The sequence below is a fragment of the Lepidochelys kempii genome, chromosome 6, assembly GCF_965140265.1.
Source record: "Lepidochelys kempii isolate rLepKem1 chromosome 6, rLepKem1.hap2, whole genome shotgun sequence".
In the NCBI taxonomy this organism is placed as follows: Eukaryota; Metazoa; Chordata; order Testudines; family Cheloniidae; genus Lepidochelys; species Lepidochelys kempii.
Genome location: NC_133261.1, coordinates 112,701,703 through 112,716,434, shown reverse-complemented (window position 1 = coordinate 112,716,434; position 14,732 = coordinate 112,701,703). Strand labels below are relative to the sequence as shown.

Here is a 14,732-nt window from a genome sequence, read left to right as displayed (position 1 = left end):
CAGAGTTCAGCTCCATCATGTTTGCCAGCATGGGGGGGAAACACGATGGAGGACACTGAAGAGATGCGTTAGGGCTGTAGGAGATGCCACAGAAGAGATCTATAGCCAGAAGTGGAGAGCGGCTCTGGCTATTCCAAAGGTGACATGAGAAAAACGTGAAGAAAGCTAAATACGGTAGATGCAAAGCAGTTACTGCTGGAAGATACACCACCCAAAGCAAAATTCAAGTTCAAAAATACGAGCAACACCAGGTTAAAAGGCAGACAGAGGGCTGACAAACTCTTTGGATCACAATGAACTATTTCTTGCTGCTTTGTAACTACAAAACTAGATTTAAACAGTCCTGGGCTAATTCACTTAGGTAGGCTGGCAGCTTGTTAATTAAGCCACATCCTGTTGTAAGCCATCACAGCCACGCTATAAATCCCCCGTAACAACCCACGTGGTGACCAACAGCAGCACCTTTAAAATATCAGAGGACAAATCTACTCCTGAGCTGTCTTTGGAGTGGTTCCTACCTGTCGCTTGATTGAGACCAATTCCATGTCCAGTTGTCTGAGCACAGTGGTAGCAGCAGTGGCATTGGCAGAAACTGCCTCCACGTCCTCTTGAGAAAGGAACATTCCTTTGGGAGGTTTCCTCTTCGCCCTGTTTTTAGCCTGTGTACTGTGCTTCTCCTTCTTCACCGGAGGCATCGTCTCAGGTGGCGGCACCTGGGAAGCAGACATTTTACACAACCTCTGTTCTCAAAAGAAAGACGGACTCTCAAGGAGACTGAAGTCGACGGGGTTTAGGCTCTTTAGTTACAGACCTGCCTTTGAAAATTACATCTCATCCTTCCGTTCTGGTGGAACACAGTAAGTTGCAAAGTAACAGGAATTAAATCCTTTGTGTGACAACATCATGCTATGGGGCACTGTGATCACAAATAAATGATACCACATCAATCTTTTCTACACGACAATAGTGTCTTTCCAGATACAGATATTTCTGTTGCTTTTTTAGTTGGCTTCCATTTCTGGTACAAGTGCCTAATCATCAGTTAAATGTCATGGCCAGGCCTCAATGGGTTAGTTTAATTCATTCCCAAAAGGAAATTCAATTTGATGGGGTGAGGGTGGGTGAACACAACGTAAGAGTTGTGCCAGACACAAGGAAAAAACAAATGCAACCCAATCCAAGATTGAACATGAGGGTTGAGGTGACTGCAAAGTAATTCTTAAGAACAATAATTTTTAAGGAATTTTTACCCACCTTATTTTAGTACAGTGCTAACAAACAAGATACAGAGTTTTACCTGTTTGAGGAATTCAAACTAGAAAGATCTCTTTTCCAGGAAGGAGGGAGAGGAGAGAGTAGGATGGTAGCATAGGGAAGGGGATATATTTCACACATATTAACCTCACATTCTACAAAGAATTAGATACCAAGCTGATCTATTTTGACCAAAAAAGCTATAAATATTTCCCCACCTCTGTCTATAATCAGAGATATCTTCTGGCAAACCACTAATTTTTCTAACCGTTTCAGCAGTTTATTACATGGAAAAATCATTTTATTACCCCTCACACTCCCATCAAAAAGCACATTTGAATCTCTTTAATATCACCTCCAAAAAAGATCACATGTTAACTTGCACACCAAAAAAAATCCTCCATCCTAAGATTAAAGTTGTTGTATAGAGGCTGGAATAGTGCCAAGAACTTTAAAGAAAAAAAAGAAAAGAAAAGAAATGAAATGAGACAGGAGAGGATCCAAAATTGCATTCCTGTATGTGCTCATCTGCAAGTTAAAATACTGGATACGAGTCTGGTTAGTGACACCTTATAACTGCAAATCAGGAAGAAAGTTTCTTCACGCTGTGCAGCGTCCATTTGCTAATTAGAAATCTTTAAACACTGAACACACATATGCATGAAGGCTCACCGAATGAGGATCCAAATCCATCAGGCCCTAAGTGTCTAAGCCAGCCCAGGAGCAAGAAGCTATTCTGTTTAGGGAATCTGCCTACACAGATCTCCGTGCACCGGGGGAGTAGGAGAACAGCAGAAACACACTACAATAGCCAGACAGATTTAATGATGGACCAGTGAGGCAAGTTTTGCATTCAGCTTTAGAAGTGAGAGCTTTGATAACGAAGTCAGGAAAATAGTTTGAAGTGGATTAGAGGTTTCAGATTGGTGAGTATTTCATCTACACATGGAAATTCACAGGCCTGTGCATAAATCTAGTACAATGGACTCAAGCTACAGGATGACAACATGCAGCATCAGCAATGTGAATCTCCCATGAGGCTGAACATCAAATGTTTATTCCTCTGTAAGTGTAAGTAACTTCAGATTGTTATTCTACTGAGTTCACAGAATATGCAGCTGCTCTCTATTATGGACAATAGCTTTTGACAGCTCCAAGCACATTGAGACCCTTAGTATATCGTGCAGGCATTGAGAATTTAAATATCTAACCTATCTTGGAAAAGTTGCTTTGCTGGCCCTAGGTATACCTTTGTAGAATTCAATCAATCAGTTTAAAAACCCACAGAAAAGAATCTGGATGTCAATATGGGGATCTCCAGGGCTTATATAGTATCACAGATATACACAAGTGTTCATAGATAGAAGACAAGGTCTCTGTACCAAGGCTGAGGATTTAAATTAAAAAAAAGTAAAGCTATCTCATACCACTTAGTTGATGTCTTATTTTCTTTGCTTTCTGACTCCAGGAAAGAAGAGGAGTTAAGAAAAAATGGTTACAGTTTCGTAACTGTTGTTCTTCGAGATGTGGGGCTCATGTTCATTCCATTCTAGGTGTGTGCGCGCCCACATACGTGGTCGCCGGTGATTTTTGCCTTAGCGGTATCTGTAAGGCTGGCAGTGGTGCCCCCTTCAGTGCTGCGCTCATGCGTCAGTATATCAGTGCCGCTGGGCCTATGCTCTCTCAGGTCATTCTTGCCGGCAACTCCAACAGAGGAGCAGGAGGGCGGGTAATGGAATGGACATGAGCAACACATCTCGAAGAACAACGGTTATGAAAGGTAGGTAACCGCTTTTTCTTCTTCCAGTGCTTGCTCACGTCGATTCCATTCTAGGTGACTCACAAGCAGTGTCCAAGAAGGTGGGCTTGGAGTTCACAGTCTTGCAGCGTGCAGCACTGCTCTGCGAAGCCAGCATCGCCCCATGCCACAGGTGGGAAAATTACGGCCTGCGGGCCACTTCCGGCCCGCGGGCCTGTCCTGCCCAGCCCCTCCCTTGCAGCCTCAGCGTGGCGCCAGCACTCTGGCCCGCCTCTCCTGCCAGGCAGTGTGGGTGGTGTGCCTGGCTCTGGCCGGGCAGCGGGGCTGAGAACTCCTGCTCCTCTGAGCAGCATGGTAAGGGGACAGGAGGGTGAGTGGGACGGGGAACAGGGGGCGTTGGATAGGCGTGGGAGTCCCAGGGGGGCCTGTCAGGGGCGGGGGTCCTGGGAGGGAGCAGATAGGGGGCGGGGGCCAGGCTGTTTGGGGAGGCACAGCCTTCCCTACCCGGACCTCCATACAGTTTCTCAACACGGATGTGGCCCTCAGGCCAAAAAGTTTGCCCACCCTTGCCCCATGCTGTAAAGTGCAACACCGCCAGGTTTGGTTTCAAAAGACTGCCATGGTTCTGGGACAGCAGGTCTGGCCAGAGACACAGCCGCAGCAAGGTGGCTACCGAAAGGTCCAGCAGCATGCTGAACCAGTGCTGGCGAGGCCACTCACGGGCTATCAGGATGACCTTCGTCCTGTCTGGTCTGACCTTCAGGAGGACTCTGTGGATCAATGGCACTGGCAGGAAGGTGTACATCAGGGTCTCCAACCACGGGAGCAGGAAAGTGTCTGACAGGAAACCCCTGTCCATCTCCCGGAGTGAACACCTGGCATTTCCTGTTCTACCAGAACGCGAACGAGTCCATCTGGTGAGTCCCTCACTTTTGGAAGAGAATACTGAATGCTCTGGATGGAGTGACCACTCGTGGCGAGACGAGAAGGTCCTGTTGAAGCAATCTGCAAACATGTTCCTGGTCCCAGGCAAATACATGGCTACCAGATGAATGGCCTGCTGCACACAAAAATCCCAAAGGCGGAGAGCTTTTTGGCAAAGGCCGATGACTTGGTTCTGCAGTGGTTTCGTCCATGAGGACCTGAACCACCTTGCCCCTCAGGTGGGGCAAGAAAGCCTGGAAGGCCAGGCAAACCGCTTTGAGCTCCCTGATGTTGATATGGAGGGCCAGATCATCTTGCAGCCAGTGGCCTTGCATGCTGAGCTCGCCCTGGTGGGCTCCCTAACCCAGGTCCGAAGCATCGGAGACCAGGGTTAGCGATAGAGACAGGGCCGCAAAGGGAACTCCCTGCAACACCAACCCGGGGTTCATCCACCAATCTAGGGACGATAAGATGTGATCCAGCACCCTGACTACCTGCTCTAGGTCATGACTGACCATGTATGTACAGGCGGCCATGTGGCCCAACAACCGCAGCAGGTGTGAGCCATGGTGAGCGGGTGGTTCTTCACATGGGAGATCAGGTCCGACATGACCTGAAAACGCACCTCCGGAAGGAAGGCTCTGGCTCGCGTGGAGTCGAGAAGTGTCCCAATGAACTCTATTTGTTGAACTGGCCTTAAGGTGGATTTTTTCTCATTTGCCAGCAGACCGAGGTCGCAGCAGATGGAATGCACCAGAACGAGGCTTCTCTGCACTTGTTCCTGAGACCTGCCCGTGATGAGCCAATTGTTGAGATACAGGAAGACCTGGACCCCTCGATATCTCAGGTAAGTGGCCACTGGCGCCATACATTTTGTGAAGACCATTGGGGCCAATGAGAGACCAAAGGGCAGCGCTGTGAATTGGAAATGGTGTCCACCCACTATGAAATGGAGGAAATGTCTATGATCTTGGAATATGGAAATATGTGTCCTTCAAGTTGAGAGCGGCGTACAGTCTCCTGGATCCGGGGAGGGGATGATGGAGGCCAGGGAGACCATGCGAAACTTCAACTTCTTGAGAGACTTGTTGAGGCATCGCAGATCCAGAATGGGTCTGAGGCCCCCTTTTGCTTTTGGGATTAGGAAATAACAGGAGTAGAACTCTTTATTCACATGTCCTGAGGGACCTCCTCCACCACCCCTAGGTTCAGGAGGTTCTCAACTCTTGAATGAAGAGCTGCTCATGAGAAGGGTCCCTGAAGAGGGACGGGAAAGAGAGGGGTGGGAGGGAGGGGTAGCCGAAAACTTCAGGGTGTAGCTGGACACTATGTCCAGCACTCAGCGGTCCGAGATGACCCATGACAAGGCCAAACAGTAGGGATGAAAAACAGTCGAGGAAAGAATAGAGTGGATCCTGGGAGTTGACTCAGATGTTGCTCTCAAGGGCACCCTCAAAATGAGTGCTTCTGGCCCTCAGGAGGCTTTGCTGGGCCGGGCTGTGCAGGTGAGTGGGAGGAGGAAGGGCAGCGGTGGTTACAAAACGAATGTCCCTATCCCTTCTATTTGCAGATCCCAAGGTCTTGGCAGCGGGGGTGGCCGGAACTGCTTCCATGCAGCCTGCGGCGTATGCATGTCCAGAAAGCAAAGGGTGGCCAGAGTGTCCTTTAACCCATGCAGCCTCGCATCTGTCTGCTCAAAAACACACCACATCCCACTCCATTTGGAGGGAGCACCTAGCCATCATGGTGCCCTCCTCCACCAGGGTGCTGTATTCTTGGGCAAACTCTGTGGGAGGGACTCCTTGAACTTATTGAGGGAATCCAATAAGTAAAAATTGTATCTGCCTAGGAGGGCCTGATGGTTCGCCACCCAGGAATTGTAGGCTGGCAGTTGAATAATTTTTCCTCCCAAACAAATCCAGTCTTTTGGCCCCTTTGTTCTGGGAGTTGAGCTGGGTGTGCCCCTGCTTGTCTTTTTCATTGGCTGCAGAGACAACCAGTGAGCCCAGGTGAGGGCGAGTACAAAGATACTCAAACCCTTTGGCCGGGACAAAGTACTTCTTTTCGGCCATTTTGGAAATGGGAGGGATGGACAATGGGGTTTGCCAGAGGGCCTTGGCAATTTTGAGGACTCCATCATGCACTGGTAGTGCGACACGGGCAGGAGTAGAGGCTGAGAGGATGCTGAACAAGATATCTGCCTGCTCAGTCATCTCCCTCACCTTTAGGCCCAAGTTCTCGGCCACCCATTGAAGCAGGGCCTGGTTTTCTTTAAAATAGTCTGGTGAGCTGGCCCACAAGGGTCCCGCGACCGTCTCATCCGGGGACGAAGACAACGACTGTACCGCTGGGAGGGGCCCGGAGAATTGTCCACTGCAGGGGAAGAAGGTTTAGGGATGGGTGCAGTCTCCTCTGCCTTGAACTCCAAGCACAGTTCATGCACCGAGCCCGGTGTTGTTGGTGACAACTGTTGCTCCAAGGCGGCAGCAGATGAGCGGTGCAAAGGGGGCATTGCCTTGACTGGCGTGCCCCAATAAGGCCACTGTGCTGGCCACTGGCTGTGCTGCCAAGGCGGCGGTGTCCATGTTGACACAGCCTCAGGTGCCCAATCGTGCCACTGAAGTCTGTGTGAGGGCCTGAACTGCCCTTCCATGCCAGAGGAATCCCCTTCCAGTGACCACAGTGGGGCCGTTGATGTCTGGAGTCTGCCTGCCAGCTGTTGCCGCCGGAGACCAATGCCCAGAGCGAGAAGATTGGTGCTGGTATTAAGGGGACCAGTGCTGGAAGGACTGGAGACATGACGAGGAGCTCTCCCATGGGGCAGGTGACCAAGATCTGTGCCAAGAGGACAACCGGTGGGAGGGCGAATGGTGCCAGTAATATGGAGACCAGCGCCTTCCTCTAAGCTATTCATGTTGAGACACCAGGGACCTCAAACGTGGTGCCGGTGACAGAGGGAGAGCCCCAGAGGATCTGGGCTGTGACTCTGGGGATCTGCAGTGGGGAGGTGGAAAGCACTGTCTTGTCTCGGGGATTGGCGGTGCTCCACTGCCCCCCGAGCGCTCTTAGGGGCTGGCTTGCCCTCATGGGGAGCCTTTGCTATTTCCTGCAGCGTCAGCACCATGGGCAGAGGCATCTGCTCTCTCGGCGCCTGGGGAACTGGGGAAGGCATCTGTGCCATCAGCAGGTTGGGTCCCATACAGCTCCCGGGAGTTTGTGGTGGAAGTTTCAAGGGGCTAAGGGCCCTGACCAGAGAGGCACGCACACGTAGCTCCGGAGTGGCCAGTTGGTCTTTCTTGCCTGGAGCCATCCTAGTTTTCTTTTCGGGCACTGGTGACAGGAAGTGGTGATGGGTGGAGCCCAGTGCCAGGGGTGAACTGCATACCAAGGCACTAGGCGAGTATTGATGGGATGGCTTGGAAGCCGGGTGAAGGGTAGACTCCGTGAGGAGAGCCCAAAATGAATATCCCACTCTTTTTTAGTTTCTGGCCGAAAGTTTTCACAAATGCGGCACTTGTCCTTCACGAGTGATCCCCCAAGCACTTGAGGCAGCTACTATGGGGGTCACTTAAAGGCATAGGCCTGTTACTGTCTGCGCAGGGCTTAAACCCAGGAGACTGGGGCATGCCCCGCCTCAGGCAAAGTCCCTGCTAGGACTCTAACGTCTAACTACACTTAACAACTACTATAAACAAACTATTTACAAGGCCCTAAGGCTGAAGTCAGTAGAAACAAAACTGCTAGCCCTTGCTATGCAAGAAAAGGCGCTCCAACTAAACACCATGGGCGGTGAGAAGGAACTGATATACCAACACATGAGCGTGGCATTCAAGGGGACACCACTGCTGACCCTACGGATACCACTAAGGCAAAAAACTCTGATGACCACGTACGTGGGTGCGCGCACACCTAGAATGGAATCTACATGAGCAAGCACTCGAAGAAGCAGCAGCTCTTATTCATTAATTACGTGTGATGAAGTTATGATTAGGAGAAAGCCTCAAACATTTAACAGTTAAACTGAAGAAAGAAAGTATAATAAGGAAGCTCCTCATCTCCTCCTGAAAAAGGAAACACTGAGACCAAGCATTTTTGAGAGCCCTCCAACCCCCTCTCCAAGTTGTATGGCCCAGAGAAATCCCCGTATTGCCTAAGTTGTCATACAGAGAACTCGGTCTCTGAGCTGACAAATATTTTTTGTTTGGGTTTTGGGAATGGGGTGGAGGGATGATTCACTGAGATTACAAACCTGACCAACTTACTACAGAAATGCAATGATGAAGAACAAAAACATATCCCCCTTCTGGACTACTCTCCTCTCAATCAGCCCTCAGGCTCGAGTACTGCAATATCAAACCTAATTAATGCTGCATAGGCTATGCAAATTGTACAGGAGAATAAAATGAAGCTGGCAGTCACTTTCCAGTGACAAGCCCTCAGAAGGCTGCTTGCACACACAGAGAGTGACTGAATGTGCTTGGTGAGGTTTTTTTTTTTGGGGGGGGGGGTTGGGGGGGGGGGCAAAAGAGAGCGGTGGCATAGATTATCTCAATTAGAGAGTGAGAAATAAATAGGATATACAATCCCATGTAAAATACTTTGCTACAAAAAGGACCTGAACCCCAAAATTGTGACCATCTGTTTCCTTTTGGAACGCATATAGATACAAATGAACTTTGACTTCCACCATGCACAGCTAGATCTACAGATTGTAGGAAGCCTATAGTAATCCAATGTTTTAGATGGGTGAGTAGAAAAAAAAAAAGTGAATCGGTAAAAGCTCTCTTTTAGATTCAGAGTTTCTCAAAGAAAATTTCAGTTTGAAATCTTAAATCACTCAAAAAACTGCTTATTATCCCTTTTATTTTTTATGAACAGACAATACTGAAGCCTCACAAACAGAAAGTGGAAAGGGGAGGTGTTAAGAAAGAAGCTCTTATTCACGTATGAAGTTATGATTATGAGAAAGCCTCTATCTTTTTACAAAAAGAAAAGGAGTACTTGTGACACCTTAGAGACTAACCAATTTATTTGAGCATAAGCTTTCGTGAGCTACATCTCACTTCATCGGATGCATACTGTGGAAAGTGTAGAAGATCTTTTTAAACACACAAAGCATGAAAAAAATACGTACATACACATTGTAAGGAGAGAGTGATCACTTTAGATAAGCTATCACCAGCAGGAGAGTGGGGTGGGAGGAGGTATTTTTTCATGCTTTGTGTGTATAAAAAGATCTTCTACACTTTCCACAGTATGCATCCGATGAAGTGAGCTGTAGCTCACGAAAGCTTATGCTCAAATAAATTGGTTAGTCTCTAAGGTGCCACAAGTACTCCTTTTCTTTTTGCGAATACAGACTAATAAGGCTGTTACTCTGAAACCTATCGTTTTACAGTTAAACCGAAAATGAAAAGGTATAATAAGAAGGCTCCCCAGCAGTGTATAAGATGATCAGTTGGGTAACTCAAGTTTAAGATGTATATTTATACTAAGTGCCATAGTAAACTACCAAATGTATGCCTTTTGCATGCAGCTTTGCACTAACTGTACTGGGATTACGACATTGGAGGGTGGTTTTTAAAAGATTTTATTGCAACAATGGGGAATTTTGTCTAGTTAAAAGACAAAACAGTAAGTATGTGCACAGGATATGCAGGAACTAGTGTAAAGTATATTATCAGAGTTCATCCTTTATACAAGACTGCTTTAGAAGTGACATGAACTGTTATGCAAAATTAAGATATAGTGTTTTGTCTTGCTCAGCCCCAATTAAAGGGTTTGCTAAACATAATCCATAAATACCTCTTTCCAATCCCTGTTTAAAAATATTGAGGACAAAACCAAAACTCTGTCAAGGTATTTTCCAGACATTTTCCAGTTTTAACACTGATGTATGCACCACCTTTGATAGTTCAAAGTCACATCTTTCCTCTCTATACACTATGTTGTTACTATAGGACCCCTCTCCCTCCCTTCCACCCCGTGAGTGCCAAAGCTTGTAACATTAGTTTGAGGTACATCCCTGGCACATTTGTTTAGAAAAATAACACAAACTTTGCAGATGCAATACAAGTCAAATTTAAGTAAAATGAATAAACCCATTCCCTGTGATAGAGTTTCTCTGTATCTTAAATTATATTTCTTAAATCTTAACCATCATTTCTCATTCTGAAGGTTTGGATTGTGCAACCGGCAGCTGCAAAGAACCACATTTACTTTAGTGGAGATGTGTGTGGGTGCTGGGATCAGCCCACATGGATACAGTTACACAATCACAGCTTTCTTTTGTATCCTAAGGCCCCAGGCAGCTAGGGTGAGTTCTGCTGTATATTGCAGTGCCTCCTTTTGTCCCGGTACAGACTGAAGTACCTCACAGCCCTTGTACGTGCTATTTCTGAAGGAGACAGGCTGACTACCTATTGCCAAGAGCAGTCAATGCAGTTCTACTGACTTCAGCAGACTTACACCTATTACACCACTGGTGAGTCAGGCCCACAGCACCTAATCACACAAAGCTCCTACACCATGGGACTTGTGGACGTTACAAGAACAAAGCGTTCCATAAAAGTAAATGTCAGTTTTCCAGTTCACACCCAGCCCTGTTCCAATGGAAGTCAATTGGAATGTTGTCACTTCAACGCGCTCAAGAGCAGGCTATACAGAAAATGCCTGCAAGGACTGAGAGCTTAAGTTAACTTCAACCTGATGTGTCTTGACTATAATGTTCTTTTTCTACTCGGGAGGAAAAGAAGTCTTTCATTAGGTCACTTAATTCCCCTAACAGCTATTTTAATAAAACAGGTAACATCAAAAGAACTGACATGTAGCAGTTAGCGTATGTTCCAACCCCTGTTACAGGATTACAGTTAAAAACATGTTAACTATTTTCTCCCTCCAACTTCCTGTTAAAACACTATGGGCCAAATTTTCAAAGGTAACACGTACATTTGAGCACAACAATTTTAATAGTCAATGCCCCCCCCATGCTACCTCCCCAATTTACAAACAAGGATTCGGGGGAAACAGGCCTGTTGTGTTGCCCATATGCAAAATGTCAGCTTCCAGGTCAAGGCCCCTTTGGAAGGGGGAAGGGAACACTCACAACCACACATAATCTTTCTCCTTTGTTGTTAGCCACTTCAGGTGAAATCCTGACCCTGCTGAAGTCACTCAATGTCTTGCCATTCAGTTCAAATGGGATCGAGGATTTTGAGTACTAGTTACTCTAATCAGAATTGAGAGTCACTATTATTCCTGTGCTGAGTGAAAACTACGCATAAGCACAAATAAAACTGGGCACTGTCAGATCCTCCATGGCACAACAGAATAGTTCACAGTAACAGGTGAAAACTTTCATTAGCCTTCAGTACAGTATTAGGGGAAAAAACTAATCTACCTCTTTTTTGCTCTCCTTGTTTTGTTCAACTTCAATATCAACAGGGTTAGTTCCATTTGTTTCCTCCATTTCATCCTCACTGAAAGACAAAAGCAAGGCATGACCATATTACAATGAGAATTTCTATTTCTCTACAATAGTCTGCTGAAAGTCAGGCATGGATGGAGCATTCAATCCCACAGCTTTTCTTTTTGGTGAATTTTAAAGTCAATTACCACTTTAAAATAACCACATTAGGGACCATTCATTTAAAAGCTTTTACATAAACTCTTCTGTGGTATATCTGGGCAAAATTTGAAAATGAAGTCTGTTCACACTCAAAGGCAAAAATAAAATTAAAAAACAAGTCAGGAATTCTCTAACTGTTAGAGTCAAAGAGAACTAGCTGAATATTTTTTAACTTCAAGCAAACTCAGACAAACAACGATATAGAATTAGAGCAAACAGCTTTAACGTGGATTTCATACATTAAATTAAAAATTGTAAACGTAACAAAAAGCCACATGTACAATTAGTTCTCCCAGGGATTTAAAACAAACAAACAAAACCCATACATATGTTTAGCACTCCCATAATCTCATCTTTAATTCCTTGGGGGGGGGTGAGCGGGGGGGAGAAAGCATATTCTAACAATTACGGAATAATAATAATAAGCAGCATCAAATTGGGGCCATACTGAATCTGACCTTGGAACACCTAGCCAGTTTAATTGTACTGGAATTCTAATTTAGTGTTTGACTACCATTCACATTAAGGTATACTTCCACGTATGGTTTAGAATTAGTGTACCGTACATTGCTGAAGTTAATTGCTCTACTTTCTATGATGTTCCCAGAGTGCAAGGATAATCTTATCTGGGTTATGTTTATTTTAAAAAGGACACATGCAGGTTTCACTGGTCCCATGAAATCCAGCAACCCATTAAGTTAGCCAAGTTGTAGAAGTCAGCATTATATTCTACATACCCTCTTAAAATTCCAGAGTACACTGTCTGCACAGCTCAGTCATTTACTCACCATTTAGGTTTCAGTTTTTATTTGCTTTATTATTTTAAATTATAAACCAAGTGAAGAGTATGAACAAGACACATGCACCTGCTCAGTCACTGAGGGACACATTTTAAGGTGGTGTTAACGGTCTTTCATTTGCAGTCACTTATGCAAACCCTGCATGCTTTCCTGTACAAAACTGATTCCCAAGCTAGTCTGTGCATGCAAATTCTGTCACTTCTGGGCACACAAGTAAGAGAACAGGTTTTGAAAACCGAGTCCCAAGTTTGTTTGAGGTTATTTTAAAAGTGATTTTAGTGCTGCTGAAAGGTGTCTTGGGAATTCCTCTGTTTAGTCACAGAACACATTCAATGGCAGGGCAAGATTCCGCTCACTGCCCCTTTAATTAGCCTTAACTCTAAAGGGCAAGAGTGCAATTTTACCTCCACACAGATTCAGTCCTTGGTGTCTGCTGAGACCAACACCAAAAGGTGCCAACTGTGCTGGAAATTTGTGTCTAGAGGGTCACATAAACCACTACAAACTAGATTGAGACCACTAAACTTAACCCATTTTGCAAAGGTTTATTACAGTCATTACTTAACCTAAGCACAATTTAATCCACAAGTGAACAGGCCTGGAACACAAACTAGCTGTAGAATTCACACATTCTAGTCTCAAGCTCAAATGACAGCACAGCTCTCTTATCTCCCCCACAAAGCAGGGACACAAGTTCCATAATTTTTCCCTGCATTTTTTCTACTTAGTTAAACATCGAATAGCCAAGTTAAAAACCTGCCAATCATTCTTTAGCTTGCTAAATATGGAAAGCAAACACTATGGCTTGGTCGACACCTAAAACTTACGTCAAAGTAGCTACGTTGGTCAGGGTGTGAATAAGTTACGTTCCTGACCCATGTATCTTTGCCAGCCTATCCTTTGGTGTAGATGTAGCTAAATCAAAGGAGAAATTCTTCCATCAACATAGCTTCTGTCATTCAGGGTGGTGGTTTTCCTACTTTGATGGAAAAAAACAACCTTCCAGCAGCTTAGACATAGCTAACCTGGTGTAGTTTCCATAGTGTAGACATACTCTAAGTATCTCTGCTCCTGTTGCTTCTCTCAAAGGCTTTGAAATTCAGAAATGGAGCAGCCCATCCATTCACTCTCCATGAAGTTTATAGCACCTTAGATACACCATCTATAAAAGTCTTTATAGTAAAGATATTTCCTGGTGGCAGTAATTTCAGTGCAGTTTACAAGTATAGAACAAAAATGCCAGATGCAGCCTTTTTGAATACTAAACTATATAGTGTGAACTACAAACAAGTGCTCCTTTTAGGAAACACAATTATTTTTCCACTGAATAAAGTTAATAAATAAAACCAGAAATAACAGTATGAAAGGGAGGCACGGATAAAGGAAAGCCAACCAAAGTCAACCAAGTAAGGGATTAGTTGGATGGTGGCGTTCTCCTTTGAGCCCACTCTCTTCCTTCCAATTAAGCAGATGTGGTGGATCCAGCTGCGAGATGAAGACAGTCTTGCTGGCTCATTGTTGCAGTGTGGTTCAATAAACTCCACCATGGGAATGACCCTCTTCCTATAGGGATCTTCTTTTTGAGGCACAAAAGCTAGGGTCTGGGCTAAGCAGTCATGAAATAGGAGCCGTATGATGGAAGACATGTGCAGAGCATTGCCAGCTGGTGACAGGTATCTACTTTCCTCGGATGTGGCTCTAAGAGAAGTTCTAACTCTACAAATGTCTAGATTGAGTTTTAAAGCAGGTTGGGAAGAGTACCTGTTCACAAGGACAAGAAACATCTGGAGCATGGCAAAAGCACCACTGCTACATATTTCAAGAGAAAGGAAAGACAAGGAGGATGAGGACGCAGAGAACCTTTGCAGACGGTTAAACCCCTCAATGTGCCAAGGAGCCATGGCCTACCGAGGCCCCAACTGCTCTAGGTTCGAGTGGGGATATCCAGAGAAAGAGGATCTCTATCTCCAGGAAGCTTCTGTGTAGCTAAACACATGAACTATCAGCCAAACCTTCCTGAAGGGTGCTGCAGTGTGTGGTAGGCACGGCAGCCATGGAGACTGCTGAGGCCTGAGGCTGAAGTAGTGGGAACAAAGAATCTGATGAAGCTCAGTGGCTTAGGGGAGGGTACAGAATTTCATCCACCACAGCTAGTGTGAGCTCTTCTCTCTCCTCCTCTTCCCATCACAAAGCCAGTCTACTCGACCATTGCTCTGGGTAGAGAATTTGGCCCTGAAAGCATTTTTCTGGTAGCAGCTTTCTGCTGGTACAAGTGTGTAGATAAAATGGAGAGGGGACTGCCAAACATTGACATTCTTCCACTTAGTGCATGCTCCCATTCTACGCAATGTTACATTTAAGGCTAAAA

At 45.6% G+C, this 14,732-nt stretch overlaps 1 protein-coding gene across 4 annotated transcripts in view; it reads right to left on the bottom strand.

Annotated features, from left to right (window-relative positions):
• The window catches only part of RCOR1 (REST corepressor 1), a 127,066-nt gene that overhangs the window by 15,586 nt on the left and 96,748 nt on the right, over positions 1-14,732 (bottom strand). For all 4 annotated transcript variants that reach the window (XM_073349704.1, XM_073349703.1, XM_073349705.1 and 1 more), the window contains 2 exons: positions 11,337-11,415; positions 519-713 (listed from right to left, as the gene is read on the bottom strand). In XM_073349704.1, the coding sequence (XP_073205805.1) occupies positions 519-713; positions 11,337-11,415 (274 nt within the window). The remainder of the gene's footprint in view (positions 1-518; positions 714-11,336; positions 11,416-14,732) is intronic.